Genomic DNA, 19882 nt, shown 5'->3' on the forward strand with positions numbered 1-19882 from the left:
ATAAGAAACTGCCAAACTCTCTTCCTAAGTGGCTGTGTCATTTGCATTCCCGCCAGCAGCATCCTCATCAGCATTGGTGGTGTCAGTATTTGGGATTTTGGTTATTTTAGTAGGTGTGTAGTGATATCTCACTGATGTTTTAATTTACAGTTCCCTACTATTGAGCGTTTTTTCATATGCTTGTTTGCCATCTGTATATCTTTTTTTTTTTGTGAAGTGTCTGGTCAGGTCTTTGGCCCATGTTTTAATTGGATTGTTTGTGTTTCTCTCTCTCTCTTTTTTTTAAAGATTTTATTTCATTTTTTAGACATGGGAGGGAGAAAGAGAGGAAGAGAAACATTGACTGGTTGCCTCTTGCACACACCCAACTAGGGACCTGACTTGGAATTGGACCAGTGACCTTTCAGTTTGTAGGCTGTGGCTGAGTCCACTGAGCCACACCAGCCCAGGGTGTGTTTGTTTTCTTACTGTTGAGTTTCAAGAGTTCTTTGTATATTGAGGTGGCCAAAAAGTCTGTTTGGTTTTTTCTGTAAGGTGGCTGTACTAGTGCTTAGTTGTCTCTAACTTCATTCAAAACAATTTTGTTAGATTGTATTGTGACAGCTGTCATATCAGTGTGCGTTTAAAAAAATTATATCAAAGTTGGTGAATTTTTGTGTATCCATTTAATATTGAAGATGGAAGAAAATATGCAACGTTTTTGGTATGTTATGCTTTTTTATTTCAAAAAAGGTAAAAATGCAACTGAAGCACAAAAAAGATTTGTGCAGTGTACGGAGAAGGCGCTGTGACAGATCGAGTGTGTCAGAAGAGGTCTGCGAAGGTTCATGCTGGAGAGTCCTCGCTGGACGATGCTCCACAGTCGGGTAGACCAGTTGAAGTTGATAGCGATCACACCGAGACATTAATTGAGAACAGTCAAGGTTACGTCATGTGGGAGAGAGCTGACATAAAATATCCAAATCAATGAAGTTAATGAGTGAAGATGAAAAATGTGTCTTTTATGGAAAAAACCATGCCAACTTTTGGGCCAACCCCGTATATTGGGTAACAGTGCTTTATCAGGTATGTCTTTCGCATACATTTCCTCCTGTTTTTCGGGCTTACCTTGACAGTCTCTGGGCGGTGTCGCTCCTGCCCCAGCCCGCCATGGTCTGAACCATGTTTTCTTAGGGGCCGCCAGGGGCCACATGGGCACTCAGGGCACATTCCAGAGTCCACCTGGGTGCTCACTGGGAGCAGCTGCCTCCTCCCGTCCCATAGGTCCATGCCTGTCCCAGAATCAGTTGGGGCCCTGAGGTGATGGTGTGGAGTTCTGCTCTGAGGTGCCTGTCAGCTGAGCCTGGGTGCTCGGTGGAGCAGACAGGGCCTCGCCTGGGTCCCAGGGACCCAGCTCCCCAAGTCCTTAGCACTGGCCTACTCCAGGACCAGGGTGCCACCCACTGCCTCCACGGCCACCTCATCTTCTTTACCTCAGCCTTGGTGACGTTGGCTTTGATTCCCTGGGGCAGCGATATAGCTCTTGAGGAAATCGTAGCTCTTATTTCCTTGATCAGCTTCACTTTGTCCGTGGGCCTCGCATCTCTCAGGCGGATGGTGAAGTGTGTCTGTTCTTCTTGTTTCGGGATGTATTCTGCTGCTGTCTTGGGGGCCGCTGCAGTGGGGGCAGGACCAGGCCACCCATAAGGATAAGCCCCACATCCTGGACTTTCAAGGATTTCTTCAGGAGCTCATTGAGGTCCAAGATCTCCAGGAGCGTGAGGCTGGCAATGTTCTGGACCAGGTGCTGGATCTTGAGGGGGTACTCCTTGGGGGCGTTACCTAAGGGTGCATCAGCGAGGGGCCCCCGCCTTCGATAGCTGTTGCATCTCATCAGCTGCATGGTGCAGACACATGGCATCTGTTGTCTGGCTAAACAGAGCGCTGCGCCCTGAAGCCCGAGGCGCAGGCCCCCAGAGGAGAGAGTGGCCGCCGGCAGCATCGCTCCACGGTGGGAAGGGCCTACGTGGCTCCGTGGGGGGAGGGTGGGCAGTGTCTTGCAGAGCAGTTTTTAATTTTAATCAATCCAGCTTATCAATTTTTTCTTCCATGGATTGTGCCTTTGGTGTTTATTTTAAAAGACGTTGTCATCTAGATTTCCTTTTTATTTTATTTTCTAGGAATTTTATAGCTCTGCATTTTACTTTAGGCCTGTGATTGGTTTTCAGTTAATTTTTGTGAGGGGTGTGAGGTCTGTGTTTAGAGTGTTTTGTTTTTTTTTTTTGGCATGTGGATGTCCAGTTCATTTTTTCCCAGACTTTTTTCCCCATCGTATTTGCCTTTTCTGCTTTCAAAGATCAGTTGACTCGATATATGAGGGTCTCTTTCTGGGCTCTGTGTTCTGTTCCATTGATCTACTTGTGTACTCTCTGACCAGTATCACAGTCATGATTATTGTAGTTTTATATTATGTTTTGATATCAGGGTAGCCAGTCCTCTTTGTTTTTTTCTTCAGTATTGTGTTGGTTATTCTGAGTCTTACACTTCTCCATATAAACTTTAGATTCAGTTTGTTGATACCCATAAAATAACTTGTTGGAATTTTGATTGGGATTGCATTGACTCTCTCGATCAAGTTGGGAAGAACTGAGATTTTTGACAATTATTGTCTTTCTATCCATGAACATGGAATATCTCTTTATTTAGTTCTTTGATTTCATTCATCAGAGTTTTGTAGTTTTCCTCAAATACATCTTGTTCGTATTTTGTTAGAGTTAGCCCTAAGCACTTCAGTTCTGGGGTGCTAATTAAATGATATATTTTTAATTTCAGATTTCATTGCTGGTGTATAGAAAGGTAATTAATTTTTGTATATTAATCTCGTATCCTGTAATCACCTGTTAGCTCTAGGAATTGTTTTTATTTCCTTTTCTTGTCTTATAGTATTAGCTAGAATTTTCAGTTTGATGTTGAAAAGGACTAATGGACTAGTGAGAGGGGACATCCTTGTCTTACAGGGAAGGTTTCTAGTTTCTCAGCGTTAAGTATCATGTTAGGTGTAGGGTTTTTTGGGGTTTTTTTTTTTTTTTGGTAGACTTTATTAAGTTGAGGAAGTTCCCCTTGTATTTCTAGTTTGCTGAGAGTTTTTAAAAAAATCATGATTGAGTGTTAAATTTTGTCAAATGTCTTTTCTGCATGTGTTCTTGTGGCCATGTGTGGGTTTTTTGTTTGTTTTTGTAGCCTACTGATACGATGGATTTCAATTAATTTGATTTTTGAACATTGAATGAGCCTTCCATTATCCGGGATAAACTCCACTTGGTTGTGGTTTTGTACATTGTTGGGTTAGGTTTACTAATATGTGGTTAAGGATTTTTGCATCTGTGTTCATGAGAGACATTGAACAACAGATTTTTACCATGTTTAAGTCTGTTTTAGTTTTCTGAAGTGTGATTCACCTGTGCAAGTTTAGGATGAAAGAAACTTTGGTTCGTATTTAGACATATTTCCTCCTCTTTTGAGAACTGCACCTATGTTTTGTAGAAGCTATATTCTTAAGTTTTCCAAATGTTTTAAAGTTGATTCTCAAACACAAGCCCAGCGTTTTATTACGAGATTCATCGTTATGAATAGCAGTCTTAACACAATACTATACAATATACTGTTTCCTGCTCCTTTTCTAGCCTTAGCAAATCTAAGCCTTAATTTTAGTCTAAAACATTTGTCACCTTCCTGATAGATTTTAAAAACTTTCCATGATGAAAAGTTTCAAACATATGTGTACATGTGTATATATGAGATATTTGAGAAAAGTCTATCCGTTATTAGTATAATGAGAACGGTGTGTGCACATTAATATAACCTGACAGCCAAGGAGAGTGGACTGAAATGCGCATGTGTGGACAATGACGACTTTACTGTATTAGTCAATGGGAGTGAGTGGGAGACACCTTTGAGAGAGCATGTGTACTGTGGCCGTCGCATTCATAATGAGCCAGTGGAGCAGCCCCTGTGCATCCTATTTTGCGTTAAGCTTGGACATCCCTTGGGGGAAGCTAATCGGATGATTCAGAAGGCCGGAGCCATGGGCAACTAGTGACTGGCAGCCTCATTACGACAGTGCACCCACTACTGCATCACATCTCATGCAGTGTCTTTTGGTGAAACGTCAAATCACCCAGGTGACTCAGCGCCCTTACAGCCTAGATGTGGCGTCCTGTGGCTTTTGGCTTTTCCCCAAACTAAAATCACCTTTGAAAGGGAAGAGATTTCAGACTGTTGATGAGATTCAGGAAAACGTGATGGGGCAGCTGAGAAAACATGACAGGGCAGCTGATGGTGACTGGGAGAACTGTGCGGTCCCAAGGTGCCTACTATGACTGAGGCGTCATAACCCTGTATACAGTGTTTCTTGTGTCTTGTATCTTCTTCAGTAAATGTCTGTTTTTTGTATTACATGGATGGATACTTTCTTGGCAAACCACGCACACACTCATCCACATCTTTCTTCCTTTGTTGTTACTGCCTAGGAACTGAGGAAGTTGAGGGAGTTGAAGTAAAAGAAGCTGGCAGAGTTACAAATGAAATCGTAGTATGTAAAGCTGTAGGATCCCTCTTGAAATGACTAGATTGTTATCTATAAGATTTGCACACTTAAATTTATTTTGTGTTTATTAGTCTTTTAATGAATGAATTACTAATTGTCTAGTGGTTTAAAAGACAGTTTTTTAGCCTGGTTGGTATGGCTCAATGGACTGAGCATTGCCCTGCAAACCGAAAGGTCACTGGTTCAATTCCCAGTCAGGGCACACGCCTGGGTTGCGGGCCAGGTCCCCAGTTGGAGGCGTGTGAGAGGCAACTTGTTGAGAAGTTTCCCTCTCTTTCTTTTTCCCTCTCTCTCTCTAAAAATAGTTTTCAAAGGACAGTTTTTAAAAGAATACAGTGTTAACATCATGTAAGTTTTATATTCTTTATATTTTTATCTCAAGGTCACCAAGACAGGTGACCTTTGGTTTTTGTTACAGCTAAGTTTGGTTTGTCCAACTTGTCCACAGAATCGTGGGAAAGGGGCCTTAGCAAGTATGTTTAGTTCAGGTGACAGATAACAGTGACCACTGTATAGGAGGACAGTCAGCACATTTTTAAGATCTGCTCATTCTTGATTTTGTGTACATAATCATAATTTCACATAGATTCAGTATTTTCAGAGGATATCATAAAAGCTTTTGTACTTGTACCCTCTACAGGGTTTGCAGAGCTAACCACATCACGCGTGTCCACGGCAGGGCTTCTGGTGGTCCGTGGCAGATACTCCCTGCTGAGGTCTTGCCGCGGGGTGGAGCCCATCCTTTAGAATGTCTTTTGTTGGTCTGAGACTGCTCAAAGCTCCACTTGCCTTTTTTCAGGTCGCTCAGCGTAGTCTCTTCAGTGGGTCTCCCTGAGCTCGGGGCTGGCTCACATTCCATGCCTTGAGGATCCCTGAGCCAGCCTTTTTGAAAGCATGGCTTCCTGATTGAAAACTGAGGGCAGTGACTGACATGGGGACAACACCCAGTGTCCGGAACCGAGCTCCAAGAGAAAATACAGTGAGTGCCAAACCCCAGGAGGAGTGTGGTTGGTAGGACTTGAAGGGACTCGAAAAAACACGATGAGAGAGATGAGACCTGAGCCTCACCTCACAGGATGGATAGGTTCACCAGGAGTGTGTGTCGTGGTCCTTGGTTTTCTCAGGTGGTGCCTTCACATGTGCCTTGTCGAGGGCGGGTGGTGTGGGCGTCAGTCTGGGATACGTGTGTCCTTTTTGGAGTGAGTGTGTGTGAGAGATGGGGAGGAGTTGCCGAACAGCTTCAGAATGCCTGGTTGGCAGGACAGTTATTCTGAAAACCAGGCCCTGGATGGATTTAGAAAGGGAAGGCGCTTAGGAGGCTATTGTAGGAGTCTGACCTGGCCCGAGACAGGGTTGATAGCAGCTGGAATGGGAAGAAAAGAACTGATTGGATAGAGACCACTGGAGAGAATCTGTGGGAAGAAGGCAGAATTCAAGACAATTTTGAGTTGATGCTGTGTGCGGAATATTAATGGTGTTCTTAATGGAAACTGGAGAAGTCAGGATAGGAGTTTGTTGTGAGAGGAAGATAAGAGGTTTAATGTAGGATACGATAAGCTGTTGAAGCCCTGAAATGAGGTCAGATTGTGGATAGAGGGGTCACTGAATCATCAGTCTTCAGGATCTTGCCCAGGACCAGTTATTTTTTCTGCTGACTGTTGGGAGGAAGATAGTGATGTAGAAAGATGCTGAGGAGAAAAGAGGAAATGACTGGAATTTTTGGCTTAAGAGTTAAGTAGTACGTTATATAAAGTTTACAATTCAGAATTCATTACCTTGCAATATTTTAGCAGAGCTTAAAAATTCAACATGTTTGGAATATCCTTTTAGTTTTCGCTTCATCTGTATTCCCCTAAAATGCTTTTTGAGCACTTCTTAATCTCCACAGATTTATGTTAATACTTATTTCAGTTATATTAGTATTTATATTACTAAATATAGACTTATATTAATAAAGCTAATTTACAACCTTAAAGAGTGCCATTAGTCCTTTCTTTGGATAACTCATCATTTGAAACTGGCAGCTGAGCTTCTTTTAGCTTGTTTGTAAAGAGTTTGTATTTGAGGGTTATTTCACTACTCCAGTTCTTTTTCATAGGGTTTTAATTAGGTGGTTGGGGGAATTCATAGTGTAGCTACAATTTTGAGTAACCGACTTCAATATAGCGATATGTTGTCTCTACAATGTTCAGTAATGCTTCACAGATATGTTCTAATTAATTCATTATTAAGCATGACAATATACAAAGATGTTCAATTATAGCCCCTCCTTTCCTCCTATTAATCCATATACCATAGTACTTGTTCTTTTATCTTTATTTGAACTGGAAAATATATAATCAAAAGCAGTTAGGAATTTTGCCTGTGGAATGGCTGGTATACGTGGAGACGTTATTCAGTCTGTCTGCAGGTAGCTTGATGCACAGCTTCGTGGACTGGTTTACAGGATGGGGAACTACCGGGATTGCATTTGAACCAAGGAATGTATTTCTTTAGCAGTTGTGTCTAGTTCCCCTTAAATAAGGTTCAGATTATGCAGATTTTATTGTTGCTTTATTGTCTCAGTTGAAATATGATTCATTGGATAGAATTGGAGATCTGTGTTAATGCTATATTAGACTCATAAATTAAATTTATTATATTTGGGCATACGAACACATCTTAAAAGATACTTAATAATGTTTTTTTTTTTTCGTTGTGCAATACTAACAGCTGGTTGCTATTAAAAATGATTTTATGTCTTATTAGGGATGTTTGACATCTAGAAGAAAAAGTGTACTTAGTGTTAATTTCATTTCAGTAATGCAAAATCACCTAGCTGAGCTGTTGTTATCTTTACTCTTACATTCCATTTACTGATAACCACCAGTATAAATGGCTCTTTCAAATAATCCTCTCCAATGAATTTTAGCTTTCAATTACTGGAAAATAATACTCCTACAGCTTCAATTCCTCATTGAGTAGATACATCATCACCTAATATGATGCCCTTATCTTAAAACTCTTGACTTTGGTTTTGGTATTGTGTAGTTACCTGGATTTTTGAAAGGGATAGGCTATTTACAAGACCTATGTGACGGTGATTCTTCATTTTCTATGTCAGACATTCGTTCCTTGAAGATTAGCTAAGATAATGTAATAATATAAGGTAAGCTGTTTAATTGAGCCTACACACATATCAAAGTAACACGTAATCAAGGGATGCATGAAATTTTGAATGTGAATGTTAGAAATGAAATACTGCAATTAATTATAGTAGCCCTGGATATGTTTATTATGCCTTTTATTCTTGTCATAAGTTTCTATTTGCTCATTTTAATTCCAATAGCGTGAGCAAGTAATTTATTTTATTTTGAGAAACTAAAGGAAAACACTGCCTAATGAATATGAAAACTGTCATTAAATCTCAATTGTCCATTTTAGGGATGCTTATATGATTATAGTTCCCTGACCTTCACATACTTGTCACACTGTGTGTAATCAGTATTTACAAACTGAAGTTAAAAATCTAAGCAAGGTAAATGTAAATTAGCTGCATCAGAGATGGGATTAGCTCCTATCCCCCAAAGAGAGAGAGAGAGTGAGTGTGTGTGTGTATGGGGGGGGGGGTTACTGAGGGAGAAAAAGACCTCAAAGCTAAATATATATGCAATATATACAGGGTCCAGCACAAATACTGCCCCTTTTTTATTACCAAGTCTCTTATTACAAAATCATAAGCATGTAATTCGGTACTATAACAATATCACACTCAAGCACATCACATGACATTTTAGGTGAAATGGTCAAATTGCTGTCCTCAGAGTGACACTTTCTCGTACCCTACCAACCACACTCAAGCAAGCCTTTTTACCTTTTCTGGACTGTGTGTGTGTGTGGGGGGGGCGGGGGCGGGGGAGACTTGGTTTATACCACCTTCCCCCTTTCAGTAATGACAAGCAATGCAGGTAGGAATGGACTTAGCACTACCAAGTTGCTATTAATGTGCTTATTAGTGCACATTTGGTTCAGGTTTCATAGAAAAATGTCTTTCCATTGTTTAATTTGACCTTCCCAATCAGCTGATTTTATTGCTGTGTTAAATTAAAATTCTAAATATAGTGGTTCATTATTAAATGGAATGAATAGGATAAAAATAGAGAATTAATTCAAATAAAGTTTTAAAGAATATTTTTGGGTAAAGTAGCAGGCTTCAAGTGAAATTCAGTTTTGGTCTCCTTTACAGGAATAGAGCTATTCACAGTCAGACAGAACCACTTAATCACGTTTTGCAGGATCTCCTGAGGAAGTCAGAATCTGAGCCAGCATGAAGACTGAATCTTGTCTTTGGTCTGATTTATAAACCGTACTGGCATTCTAATCATGTGCAAGGTGGAGGTCATAGCATGGAAACTAAGATCGTAGTAAGTGACTTTTATTTTAGCTATTAAACAGTAGCCTTTCTTAGAGTGAATACGCCCCCTTAACAGCGTTCACACTGAAAAGGGAGTGAGGACGTGGCAAGCCAGGGGCAAAATACACTTAAAAAGTGAAAGATTTGAGCTCCTAGGTTTGGGAAAAATCCCCGAGAAAGAGAAGGGAGAGCTTCTTCCACTGTCTAGGATTTCTTTTACTTCTCTAGTTAAAAATAGGTGGAGGCAATATTAATTTAGTTGAGAAGGGAGTTAAGAATACAGGCTGGTTTAGTGGTCAGTGCCTAAATTCAAGCCATTAAAAAAAAGCCATTACTAATTTGCCATGTCAGCTTCTTCATTTATAAATTAGTTGTTGATAAATAATGAGGTCTTCATTATAGTGTAGTGTTAGTAAGCCCAGTGTAGAATTCTAGGAAACTTTTAAATAGTGAATATATTTTTAATATAAATTGAATTTTGAGTATAATTCAAATATTGGATATTTTTTAGTATGAATAATGGAAATTACATTGGAGTGATACTCTAGTAGCTGTCTAAGCGGAATTTTGGTGATTTCACTGTCCTAAGTATAGGTGATTTTTATTATATGTGTTCTCAAACAGAGCTAGATTTTGAGGATACACAAGTATAGATGATCAAGCAGTTTTATCTCTGTTTCAGTGTTACTTTGTTAATTGTAAGAATTACTCCTCAACACCTTTCTTTTTACCTGTGTTTGTTAAGAGTAGTGGATAATTAGCCCTTTTAAGCTGCTTTGCTTCTTTAGCAAGAATGATAGAATTGACTTTGATCTTATGATATACCTAGATAGCATACTCATTTGTTTTCATAATTTGAGAATGGTTATGCGTTTTAAGATACTTGGTTTGTGTTCTTTACTTTCCCTTGAGTCTTTTAACTGTTGGTTCCTTTTCTAAATTGATGGTGATAACTGGCCGAAATGAAACATTTCTGTTAGCAGCTTCCCTATTTTAACTTCCTTCCCTCGGAAAGCAAACCTCTTTATCTTCTGCCTATCTCTTGCGTCCTGAAATACAATTCCATTAAATCCTGAGAGCGCTAAGGTTTTTCTTCGGAAATTTTCCTTCTGTTTCGATGAGAAAAAGGAGAAGTATAGTTCAATATGAAATTTTTATATGCATCTTTTGAAAAATTTATAAGTGGAGATGTGCTTTTATTTATGGGGCATATTTTAAGAGGTGGAATTATGTAGTTTTTGTATTAATAACCATATCCTAATTATTTATAGCTTCCTGCTTGACATAACTCACTTCAAGAAGTGCACAATGTCAGAACGTGGAATTAAGTGGGCTTGTGAATATTGTACGTATGAAAACTGGCCATCTGCAATCAAGTGTACTATGTGTCGTGCCCAAAGACCTAGTGGAACTATTATTACAGAAGATCCATTTAAAAGTGGTTCAAGTGATGTTGGTCGAGATTGGGATCCTTCTAGCACTGAAGGAGGAAGTAGTCCTTTGATATGCCCAGACTCCAGTGCAAGGCCAAGGGTTAAGTCTTCGTACAGCATGGAAAATGCAAATAAGTGGTCGTGCCACATGTGCACATATTTGAACTGGCCAAGAGCAATCAGATGTACCCAGTGCTTATCCCAACGTAGGACCAGGAGTCCCACAGAATCTCCTCAATCCTCAGGATCTGGTTCAAGACCAGTTGCTTTTTCTGTTGATCCTTGCGAGGAATACAATGACAGAAATAAACTGAACACAAGGACCCAGCATTGGACTTGTTCTATTTGCACATATGAAAACTGGGCCAAGGCTAAAAAATGTGTTGTTTGTGATCACCCCAGACCTAACAATATTGAAGCAATAGAGTTGGCAGAGACTGACGAGGCTTCTTCAATAATAAATGAGCAAGACAGAGCTCGATGGAGGGGAAGCTGCAGCAGTGGTAATAGCCAAAGAAGATCGCCTCCTACCACGAAACGAGACTCTGAAATGAAAATGGATTTTCAGAGGATCGAATTGGCTGGTGCTGTTGGCAGCAAGGAAGAACTTGAAGTGGACTTTAAAAAACTAAAACAAATTAAAAACAGGATGAAAAAGACCGATTGGCTCTTCCTCAACGCTTGTGTGGGTAAGTGTCCGCGTTTTATTGAATGGGGTACTGAAAATGACTTGAAAGATGGATGCAGGGTCAGTGTCACTTAGCGTTTGGTTCATTTGCCGTGAGAGTGTGTCGTCCGTTTATCTTGTTACGGTTTTGTCCTGAATTGCCTCCGTTTCGTTGTGTATGAGTCCATCAGTAGGGAGAAGAACCTCTAAGTTAAGGCAAGATTTTTAATACATCAGTAGTAAAATATATACCTGGAGTTTGAAACTGCTACTCTGTTTACTGTAACAAGACATGACCGAGGAACACCAGCTGCTGCTTCCGTGTTTGTGAACAGTGCTGGCATCTTGTGATGATGGAAGCTTTAGTCAGATGTTAAAAATATCACAAAAATGTGTGACTCCAAGACGTCCAACAAGCATGGTATTGACCTTGAAAATACTGATGTTAGTTTGACACGAATGCCATGTAATAAGTAATGCAAACATTATGAAACTGAGGTCACAAAGCCACCTGATTCCATTGGCCCATTATGATTTGTGTGCTTTGTGGTTTCAGTGCTGTTCTAAGGAGGGTCTGGATATTGGTCCCACTTACTGGCTCAGAACTGTTCAAGGACAGACATGTTGTGAGTTAATTTTTTATGATATAATTCACAAAAGCAATTACTTGACTCTTCCATATTTTCTTTTTTTTTGAGAAGGTTAGCTATTTGAAAGTGATTTTGGTTATTTGGATGGGGTGCGTACTTTGACTTTTAGTTTTGTAAAGGAAATGCCGAGTGACTGCTGAAGATAAATGTGTGGAAACTATGGCTTAGCTGTATAGATATATTTTTTCTCAGTATTTCTTTTGTTTATCCCCCTGAGTATAGCCGCAAGAATATGGAGGACATAGCTATGTGAACCTGCAAGTCTACGAGGAGATTACAAGAAACGCGAGTTTTTTATTTCAGTTTATCCTAGCAAAAAGAATGTCTCAGTAGATGGGCCTCTGAACAGCAAACACGGCAGGCACTTAGTGACTTAGTCCGACGTCATTCCTGTCCCGAGGACCGCAGATGCGCGGATGAAAGCGTTAGTCTGACGTCATTCCTGTCCCGAGGACCGCAGATGCGCGGATGAAAGCGTTAGTCTGACGTCATTCCTGTCCCGAGGACCGCAGATGCGCGGATGAAAGCGTTAGTCTGACGTCATTCCTGTCCCGAGGACCGCAGATGCGCGGATGAAAGCGCCCCAGCCGTTTTCTCTGTGTTGTCCCATTTCATCCCATTGTTTTCTTTAAAAAGTTTTTCTTAAAAGAAAATCCTCACCCAAGGAAAGTTTTTCATTGCTTTTAGAGAGATGGAAGGGAGAGAGGATAGAAGAGAAACAGACATTGATGTGAGAGAAGCATTGATCGGTTGCCTCCCGTTCCTGCCTGAACCGGGAGCACGTGCACCCGGACCAGGGATCAAACCCGCAACCTAGGTACTTGCCTGCAGCCCTTCAGTTACGGACGATGCTCCAACCCAACTGAGCCGCGCCTGCCAGGGCCCCATTGTTTTCTTTTTCCTCCCCCAATTGGGGTAACACTTACAATGTGATTGTCTTTTTTCTTTTTATAAGGAAAAACAAAAGGGTGTTATTTATTACTAATTTTTCTAATTGAGGTCAAATTCACATTACAAAATTCACCAATTTGAAAGTGAAGAATTCAGTTGGCATTTAGTGCATTCACAGTGTTGTAAAACTACCACATCTGTCTGGTTCCAAAACGCTTTCATCACCCCAAAAGGAAATCCTGTACCTGTTAAGCGATACTGTATACCCGTGTTCCCCACCCCGCCTCCTCCCTGGTAACCAGCAGTCTGCTTTCTTTCTCTGTGGATTTATCTATTCTCAACATTCTATATAAATGGAATCTTACCTGACGTGACCTTTTGTACTTAGGCATGACTGTCTTAATAAGCTGTATGTCTTTGGGACCACTCTTAAAATCATTTTTGCAAACAGTAGTCTACTATGCATATGTTCACTTGCATAGTGACCTTACAGTACTCATAGGTTTATAGATGGAAATGAGCTACGTTGCAGTGATTCTAAACCTCTTTTGGGTCATAGAATTCTTTAGGAATCAAGTTCATTGTTTCTTCAAGTTACTTGACCTCAGGATTAAGAACTACTTTGAAATGTTTTCTCTCCTTGAAACACATAAGTTAGGCCAATCAGTATTATTATTATTATTATTATTATTTATTTATTTATTTATTTATTTATTTATTTTTTAGAGGGGAAGAGAGGGAGAGAAACATCAGTGCGTGGTTGCCTCTCGTGCACCCCCAACTGGGGACCCGGCCGGCAACCCAGGCATGTGCCCTGACTGGGAATTGAACCGGCAACCTTTTGGTTTTCAGGCCAGCACTCAGTCCACTGAGTCACACCAGCCAGGGCTACTTTGTCTTTATAGCTATTATTTCTTGTCTTTATGACTACTCTGTTTTCTTGGTGCTACCATTTATTTCTTTCCACGTATTCTTTCTTTTGGACAACGATCCTTATACCTCTTAAAATTCTAAGAGCTGTGAGTATATTTTAAAGGTGAAACACAAAAACACCTACTAGCAGGTCCAATATTGGATTTGGTCTTGTTTTATTTACAAAGCAGTTTCTTTGTCATTAAGTTCCTATCCCCACCCACTCCAGAGTTTCTAGGTCATAGGGCCAAGGATTGGTTGTATTTGATTTTTGGTAATGTGGATTCTATCTTCTGTCAGCAAATATTTTTTACTGTTCACTACACTGTGATCAGTAAATAGGTTTCTGAACTGTTGTAAGAAAAAATTATGGTCCTGTCTGTATTAGGTAGTCATGTCTTGATCTCTGGAATACGCTAACAGATATTTTTTTCTTCTTTATGTTTTGTTTGGTTAATTAACAGAAGTCCACATTTGCTGAAAATTAATCTTTACATCTCCTGCCTGCCTTATGTTGTCCAGATTTCATTAGATATGTTATATTATGGCTTGCTGATGTTATACACTTAAAAAAGTCATTTCAGCAGTCCCCTTGGCAGCACATATACTCGAAAAAATTCTATGATGTATGTACACTAAGTATAAAATATACTTATTATAAAACTTATACTAAGTATCAAATGGGAGAAATGTGAAATTGGGGGGGAAAATGCTCAACCTCAGGCTGGCTTTGTAGCTCGTAAAATGGCGATGAGGGAGAGTGAGTTGTTGAGAAGGCAGAAGTAAACCTAGAAGCCTCAAGAGTATTGAGCAAGGATCTTGTACGTGATTGTTGGGTTTAAGTTTCACATCAGTCATAATGTCTTACGTGGTGAGAGGACGTTGAGGATAGCATTGCCAAAACCTGACCATGGGTTGGGAGCTGGGATGGTGAAGGCAGAGGTGTGAATTTAAATGTACAGTTGACTTGCAACGTTTGCACTTTGGTGCCAGGTGTTTTTCTGGGAGGTCATGTCAGTGCTGATCGTAGCCTGCCTTTCACTGGATAGATAATGATGTCCCTAGAGTAGGGCAGCACCTCGTAAAGCCATCTCAGTTCTTTTATGTTGAATCAGTTGCTCTTTAAAAAGAGGAACATTTAAATTTGTGACCCAGCTGGATTCCTTGAAAAGACTATGTGGTTGAAGAAGACCAAGCACGCGCGCTTGAGAGACAGACAGACACACGCGCGCGCGTTTTCTCTCTCTCTCTCTCTCTCTCTCTCTCTATTATAAAGCAGTACCACAGAGTTTTTTTCTGCTTGATATGGTTGAAAGGAGTACTGTTAGTGGAACTTTCTTTGTTGTTGTTGTTTTTTTTTAATTTTTAGAGGGAGGAGGAGGCAGGGAGAGAGGGAGAGAAACATCAGTTAGTTGCCTCTTGTATGCACCTTGAGTGGGAATTGAACTGGCGACCCTTTGCCTTGTGGGAAGGTACCCGACCACCTGAGCCACAGTGATCAGGGAACTTTTTAATAACATTTGATACTTGTGAATATTAATGTTTTCAGTGCTGTCATTTTTCCGAGATAGCTAGGTAAATACGCCTGTATGAGGCTGATGGCTGTGTCCCAGGGTAACCTGTCACCCGTTACTGTTTCCCAGCATTCCATGGTTAGGCCGCAGGATTTGAACTTGATTTTTAGTGTGGAATTTCTGTAGCATTTGGTCTGTTTTCTTTGCTTATTTTCAGGTTGGTATACCGCAGCTCTTTGCACAATTTTCCATCTTTAGAATTTCTCCTGCCCTGTGGAATTGCTTTGCAGTAATGACTGCTTCTGAGAGGTACTAGCTCAGTAGTGATCTGTGCTCCGCTATTTAATTTTTGGAGATCATTTCTTGGGAATTTAGACAGGAAGCTAATGGGATTGTTCACTGTTCCAATAGATTTAAGTTACGGTTATTTTTCATTTTTTGAAAAGGACCTTAAATTTTATTTTTCAATTACAGTTTACATTCAGTATTATTTTGTATTAGTTTCAGGTGTACAGATTAGTGGTTAGACAATTATATATTTTACAAAATGTTCCTTTCAATATTTCCAGTACCCAGCTGGCTAACTTATGGTTGTTGTTGTTGTTGTTATTATTATAGTGCTAGACTTAGTCTAGGATGCTAATTTTGCCATTTTGTTTGATTATGAACTTGATTTTATACTGATACCAGACTGAGTGTTCTCCTGAAAGTTACTCTCTTTAGTGCCCTTTTTTCCCATAACACGTTGCTTTACATATGAATGAGAGCCTGAAGAAAAAGTCTTGAGTCTTAGACATTTAAAACCATGTTTTAAATAACATTTTTTTAAAACAAAAATTGTTCGAGTTAAAATATTCTATTAAAAACTTCTTATAGAGTCCAAAATACACAGACTCCTGCCGCAGATCTTTGGCACTGCACCCATAGAAGGAGCGTGGGGTGCTGGCCTGCTGGCAGCGCCTGGCAGGCCCTCGGTAGCTGCGTGTGTAGCTGTGGGAACCTGGGTCTTTTCACTGCATGCACCTCCTCCCGGGCGAACCTCCTTCATAGCCGAAGAAGGGGACGCCACAGGTAATGGAATTATTTTTAGCACCATGAAAGGAGTATTATCTTCAGATACATTTTGGTTTTTATGTATTTCCTCTTGTGGGTTTAGAATCTTGGATATAAAGTAGCATTTTATGTCAAGATTTTTAAGTGAATTGTAATTCTCAGCAATATAAAGATTCTAATCTAGGGAGTACGCCCCCATTTTCTTTCCCATGACCAGTTCAGTCTGGCTTTGAAAGTTCTTCGAGACGCCCGAGATAGAAGTTTCCAGGAACGGTTGTGTCCAGGCAGATGGGTGGCAGTGGCTGAAATAGAAGGCTAGCAGTGTTCTTCGTGTTGCTTTTCATCTAAGATGGAGTCCCTGGTTTTAGAAGTGGTGGGTCGCACAGGTCTGCCAGCTAACAATGTGCTTCCTAACGCTTAGAAAGGCGGTATGTCTGGTGACCCCTGAGTGCATGACGCTCACAGTAGAACGTGCACCATCAATGTAGTGCAGGCTTTCAGTTTTAAAAAGCGCTATATCAAGTGAACACTTTGAATTATGAAATCCAAATGTATTATTTAAATATTGAGTTTAAAGAGATGTTTAGACTCTGGAGGACTTTTACTATTTACCATAAAGTAACTTTAATTTTAAGCATTTATTGAATTATACACATGGCTAAAAAATCAAGCCGTGTAGATAGAAGAGTTTATGAAGAAAAACAAGTGGTTTTTCTTTTCTCCACTGTTAGTCCTACTATGCAGAGACACCATGTCCCCCCCCACCCCCCTCCCACCCCCCGTCGACCTTTCATTCTGAAAAGCTTCAAAGCTTGTAGGAAAGTTAGAAGTGTAATACATGGAACACCACATATCTTTGACCTGGATTTCTGTAATGACTACTTTGCCACTTTTGCCCTCTCCCACCCTGTCTCTGTCTCGGTCTGTCTTTCCGTGTGAGTTCTTCATTCCCTTTGAGAGCTAGCTGCAGGTGTTGGGACGTTTGCCTCTACGTCCTTAGCATGTATGTCCTAAAAAAGACATTTTCTCTACACAACCATACAGTATATTATTCAGGAAAATTTAATACTCAAAGTCCATATTTGTTTTCACCGATAGTTACGCTAATAGCTATTGCTCCAACCCCAGTTGTTCAAGGGGTATACACATTATTTAGTTGTTTCATCTCTTCAGTCGCCTCTAAACAGTGCCTCGGGTGGTTTTCTTTTTTAATTTACTCTTTCATGACACGAACATGTTCAAAGAATCCTTGCATTTATTTTACAGAATGATCCTCAATTTGGGTATGGTTACATAAGATTTAAACATTTTATCTTTTGGGGGAGAGGAAGGAATGCTACACAGGTGATGATATTATTTGAACAACATTTCTGATATCTTTGAATACTATGTTTGTATCATTTTTTTCTTTTTAAAAGTTTAATTGTGGTAAAGTGTAGGTAACTAAATTTGTCATCCTGACCATTTTTAAGTGTACAGCGCAGGGGCGCATTAAGGATCTTCACACAGTTGTGCCCCTGCAACTGCCATCCGTGTCCAAAACGTTTTTCATCTGGGAAGCAAAACTAGAGCTTCGTCCATTAACACTAACTCCCTACCCTCTCCTCCCCCGGCCCTTGGGAGCCACCATTCTACTTTCTGCCTCTGAGAAATTAACTTTCTAGGTACCTTATATGAGTGGAAACAAACAGTGTTTGTCCATTTGTCACTGGTTTATTTCATTTAGTGTAATGTCGTCAACGTTCATGTTGTAGAAGGTGTCAGAATGCCCTTTTTAAGACTGAATAATTAATTGTCCTTTGTGTGTGAGGGGGAGCGGAGTTTAACACCTCCAGTTATGCCTTTTTTCCCTTTTTTGGGATATTGGTTATTTTAAGCTGCTTATTTTTAAGAAACAGAAGACTCAGAAAGAACCTTTGACCTCTCCCCTAGCTGCCTGAAAGAATTTAGATGGAGGGACCTGCTCCAGGCGGGCTCTCACGGTGGGAAAACTATAGTTTAGTACCGATCAGAGCACTCTGTGTTCCATTGTTAAAGATGGCCCGGTACACATGTGCGCACCAGACATTTGCTTTTCCAGCTCCGTGTGAATTGCCCTCCTCGCCCTTTGCGGTCCCAAACCATAGCCCACTCTCTCCTTAGCTGCACCTGCCGGATTGTCCTCCCCGGCCGCGTTCTTCCGGAACCTCTCTCCTCCCAGGGTAGACACATAGTTCAATTTGGTTCTTTTCTACTGTTAATCTAGCATGTCAGTTTGATTATTAGACCAGCCAGAACTAAGAGGGAAACAGGAAAATTTCCCCTCCCTCACGTGTTATCCATTTATCTGTTGATGGACATACTGTTATTTCTTGTTTCATAAACTTTAGACATTATGTACTGACTTCCTGTAACAGTATACGAAAATTTAGTTCATTTTTATTATTCGTTTATAAAGATTTTATTTATTTATTTTTAGACAGAAGAGGAGGGAGAAAGAGAGGGAGAGAAGCTTCACTGTGTGGTTGCCTCTCGCACACCCCCCACCGGGTCCCTGGCCTGCAACCTAGGCATGTGCCCTGACTGGGAATCAAACTGACGACCCTTTGATTTGCAGGCTGGCGCTCAATCCACCGAGCCACACAAGCCAGAGTTTATCTCACATTTTTTTATGTAATTGAAATTATATTTGCTTTTTTATTGAACTTTACATTTTGAATTAAAATGTTTTCATCTTTTGAGAATGAATGCGTAATATGACATTGAGTTGCTGTACTTTTAAGTTAACCAACCCCATGTTATTAGTCTTTTGAGTTATTTGAAATTTTTTATTCTGGTAGTGTTTTTATGACCAAAATTGTCAGCATGTCTAACAGTTTTCTTAGGTTTCCAGAAATGGGATTATAGGCTTAAACAATGGGAATGTGTCTCAGGCACTTCCTGTGCGGGGGGCAGATTGAGGCTGGGAGGGACTGGGCCAGTGTGTCCCCACCGGCGCCCGCGCTGCCTCGCCTTTGCTGGTGTTCCTTGGTAGGGGAGGTGTGCTCTTATCTAGTCACTTGTATTTTTTTCTCTGAATTGTTGATTCATGGTCTGTCCATTTTCCTTTGTGATTTTAAGTTACATGAAGTCTGTATAAATATAAATAATACGTATTTTTAAAATGTGTACCCAGTCATATTTGTTGGAAATTTTCCTTGTCTGTTTTTTGGTGAAGAATTACACTAAAAACTTCTTGTTGTTTTACACAAGTTTTTGGATTGAACTAAGAATTATTTTTCTAAAAAATTCAGTAATATTTACTAAATCAGTTCTTTACCCATTGATTTGTGTTTTCCTATCATATATAAAATGGTTCCTTACTTTGATTTTTTTAAACATCAGTATCACACATTTGCTTAAATAATTATGGCTTCATTAGACAGTTAAAAACCTGGTAGGGCAAATGTCCATTCTGCCCCACCCTCCCATTGCTTTTCACAATTCTTAGTTTTTACCTTTCCCTGGATTGACGGTTTATCTGTTTGTGCTTTCACATATAAAACGTGGCTCTAGGTGGGCTGTGGTCCGGTCGCAGCATGGAGACTCGGCAGCAGCCCGGGCAAGCAAACAATTTAGGCGAACATTGCAGTGATCCCCGTGCGAGGCTGCAGTCTTGACCAGGGAGAGGAGGTGGAAATTGGGGGCTGGCGGTGGGGCGGGGGTGTGTATTTGAGAGAGGCTGAAAAGGGAAGATGGACAGAACTTGAAAGAATGGCTGTTGGGGCTGAGGAGAGGCATTAAGAAAGACATTATCCAGGCTTTT

The 19882-nt window shown here is 40.3% G+C and overlaps 1 protein-coding gene and 1 pseudogene across 3 annotated transcripts in view; one reads left to right on the forward strand and one right to left on the reverse strand.

Annotated features, from left to right (window-relative positions):
* Window positions 1-19882, forward strand: part of ZRANB1 (zinc finger RANBP2-type containing 1) — a 50294-nt gene that overhangs the window by 9163 nt on the left and 21249 nt on the right. The window contains exons 2-3 of one of the 3 annotated variants that reach the window (XM_054581680.1): window positions 733-1065; window positions 10250-11100. In XM_054581680.1, the coding sequence (XP_054437655.1) occupies window positions 10287-11100 (814 nt within the window). In that variant the 5' untranslated portion in view covers window positions 733-1065; window positions 10250-10286. Of the gene's footprint in view, window positions 1-732; window positions 1066-8810; window positions 8989-10249; window positions 11101-19882 lie in introns of all 3 variants that reach the window. The other 2 variants (XM_054581678.1, XM_054581679.1) reach the window with 2 other exon arrangements.
* Window positions 1417-1981, reverse strand: LOC129077251 (39S ribosomal protein L12, mitochondrial-like; annotated as a pseudogene).

The sequence above is a fragment of the Pteronotus mesoamericanus genome, unplaced genomic scaffold, assembly GCF_021234165.1.
Source record: "Pteronotus mesoamericanus isolate MK-2021 breed Mesoamerican mustached bat unplaced genomic scaffold, CSHL_Meso_final contig_657, whole genome shotgun sequence".
Taxonomy (NCBI): Eukaryota; Metazoa; Chordata; class Mammalia; order Chiroptera; family Mormoopidae; genus Pteronotus; species Pteronotus mesoamericanus.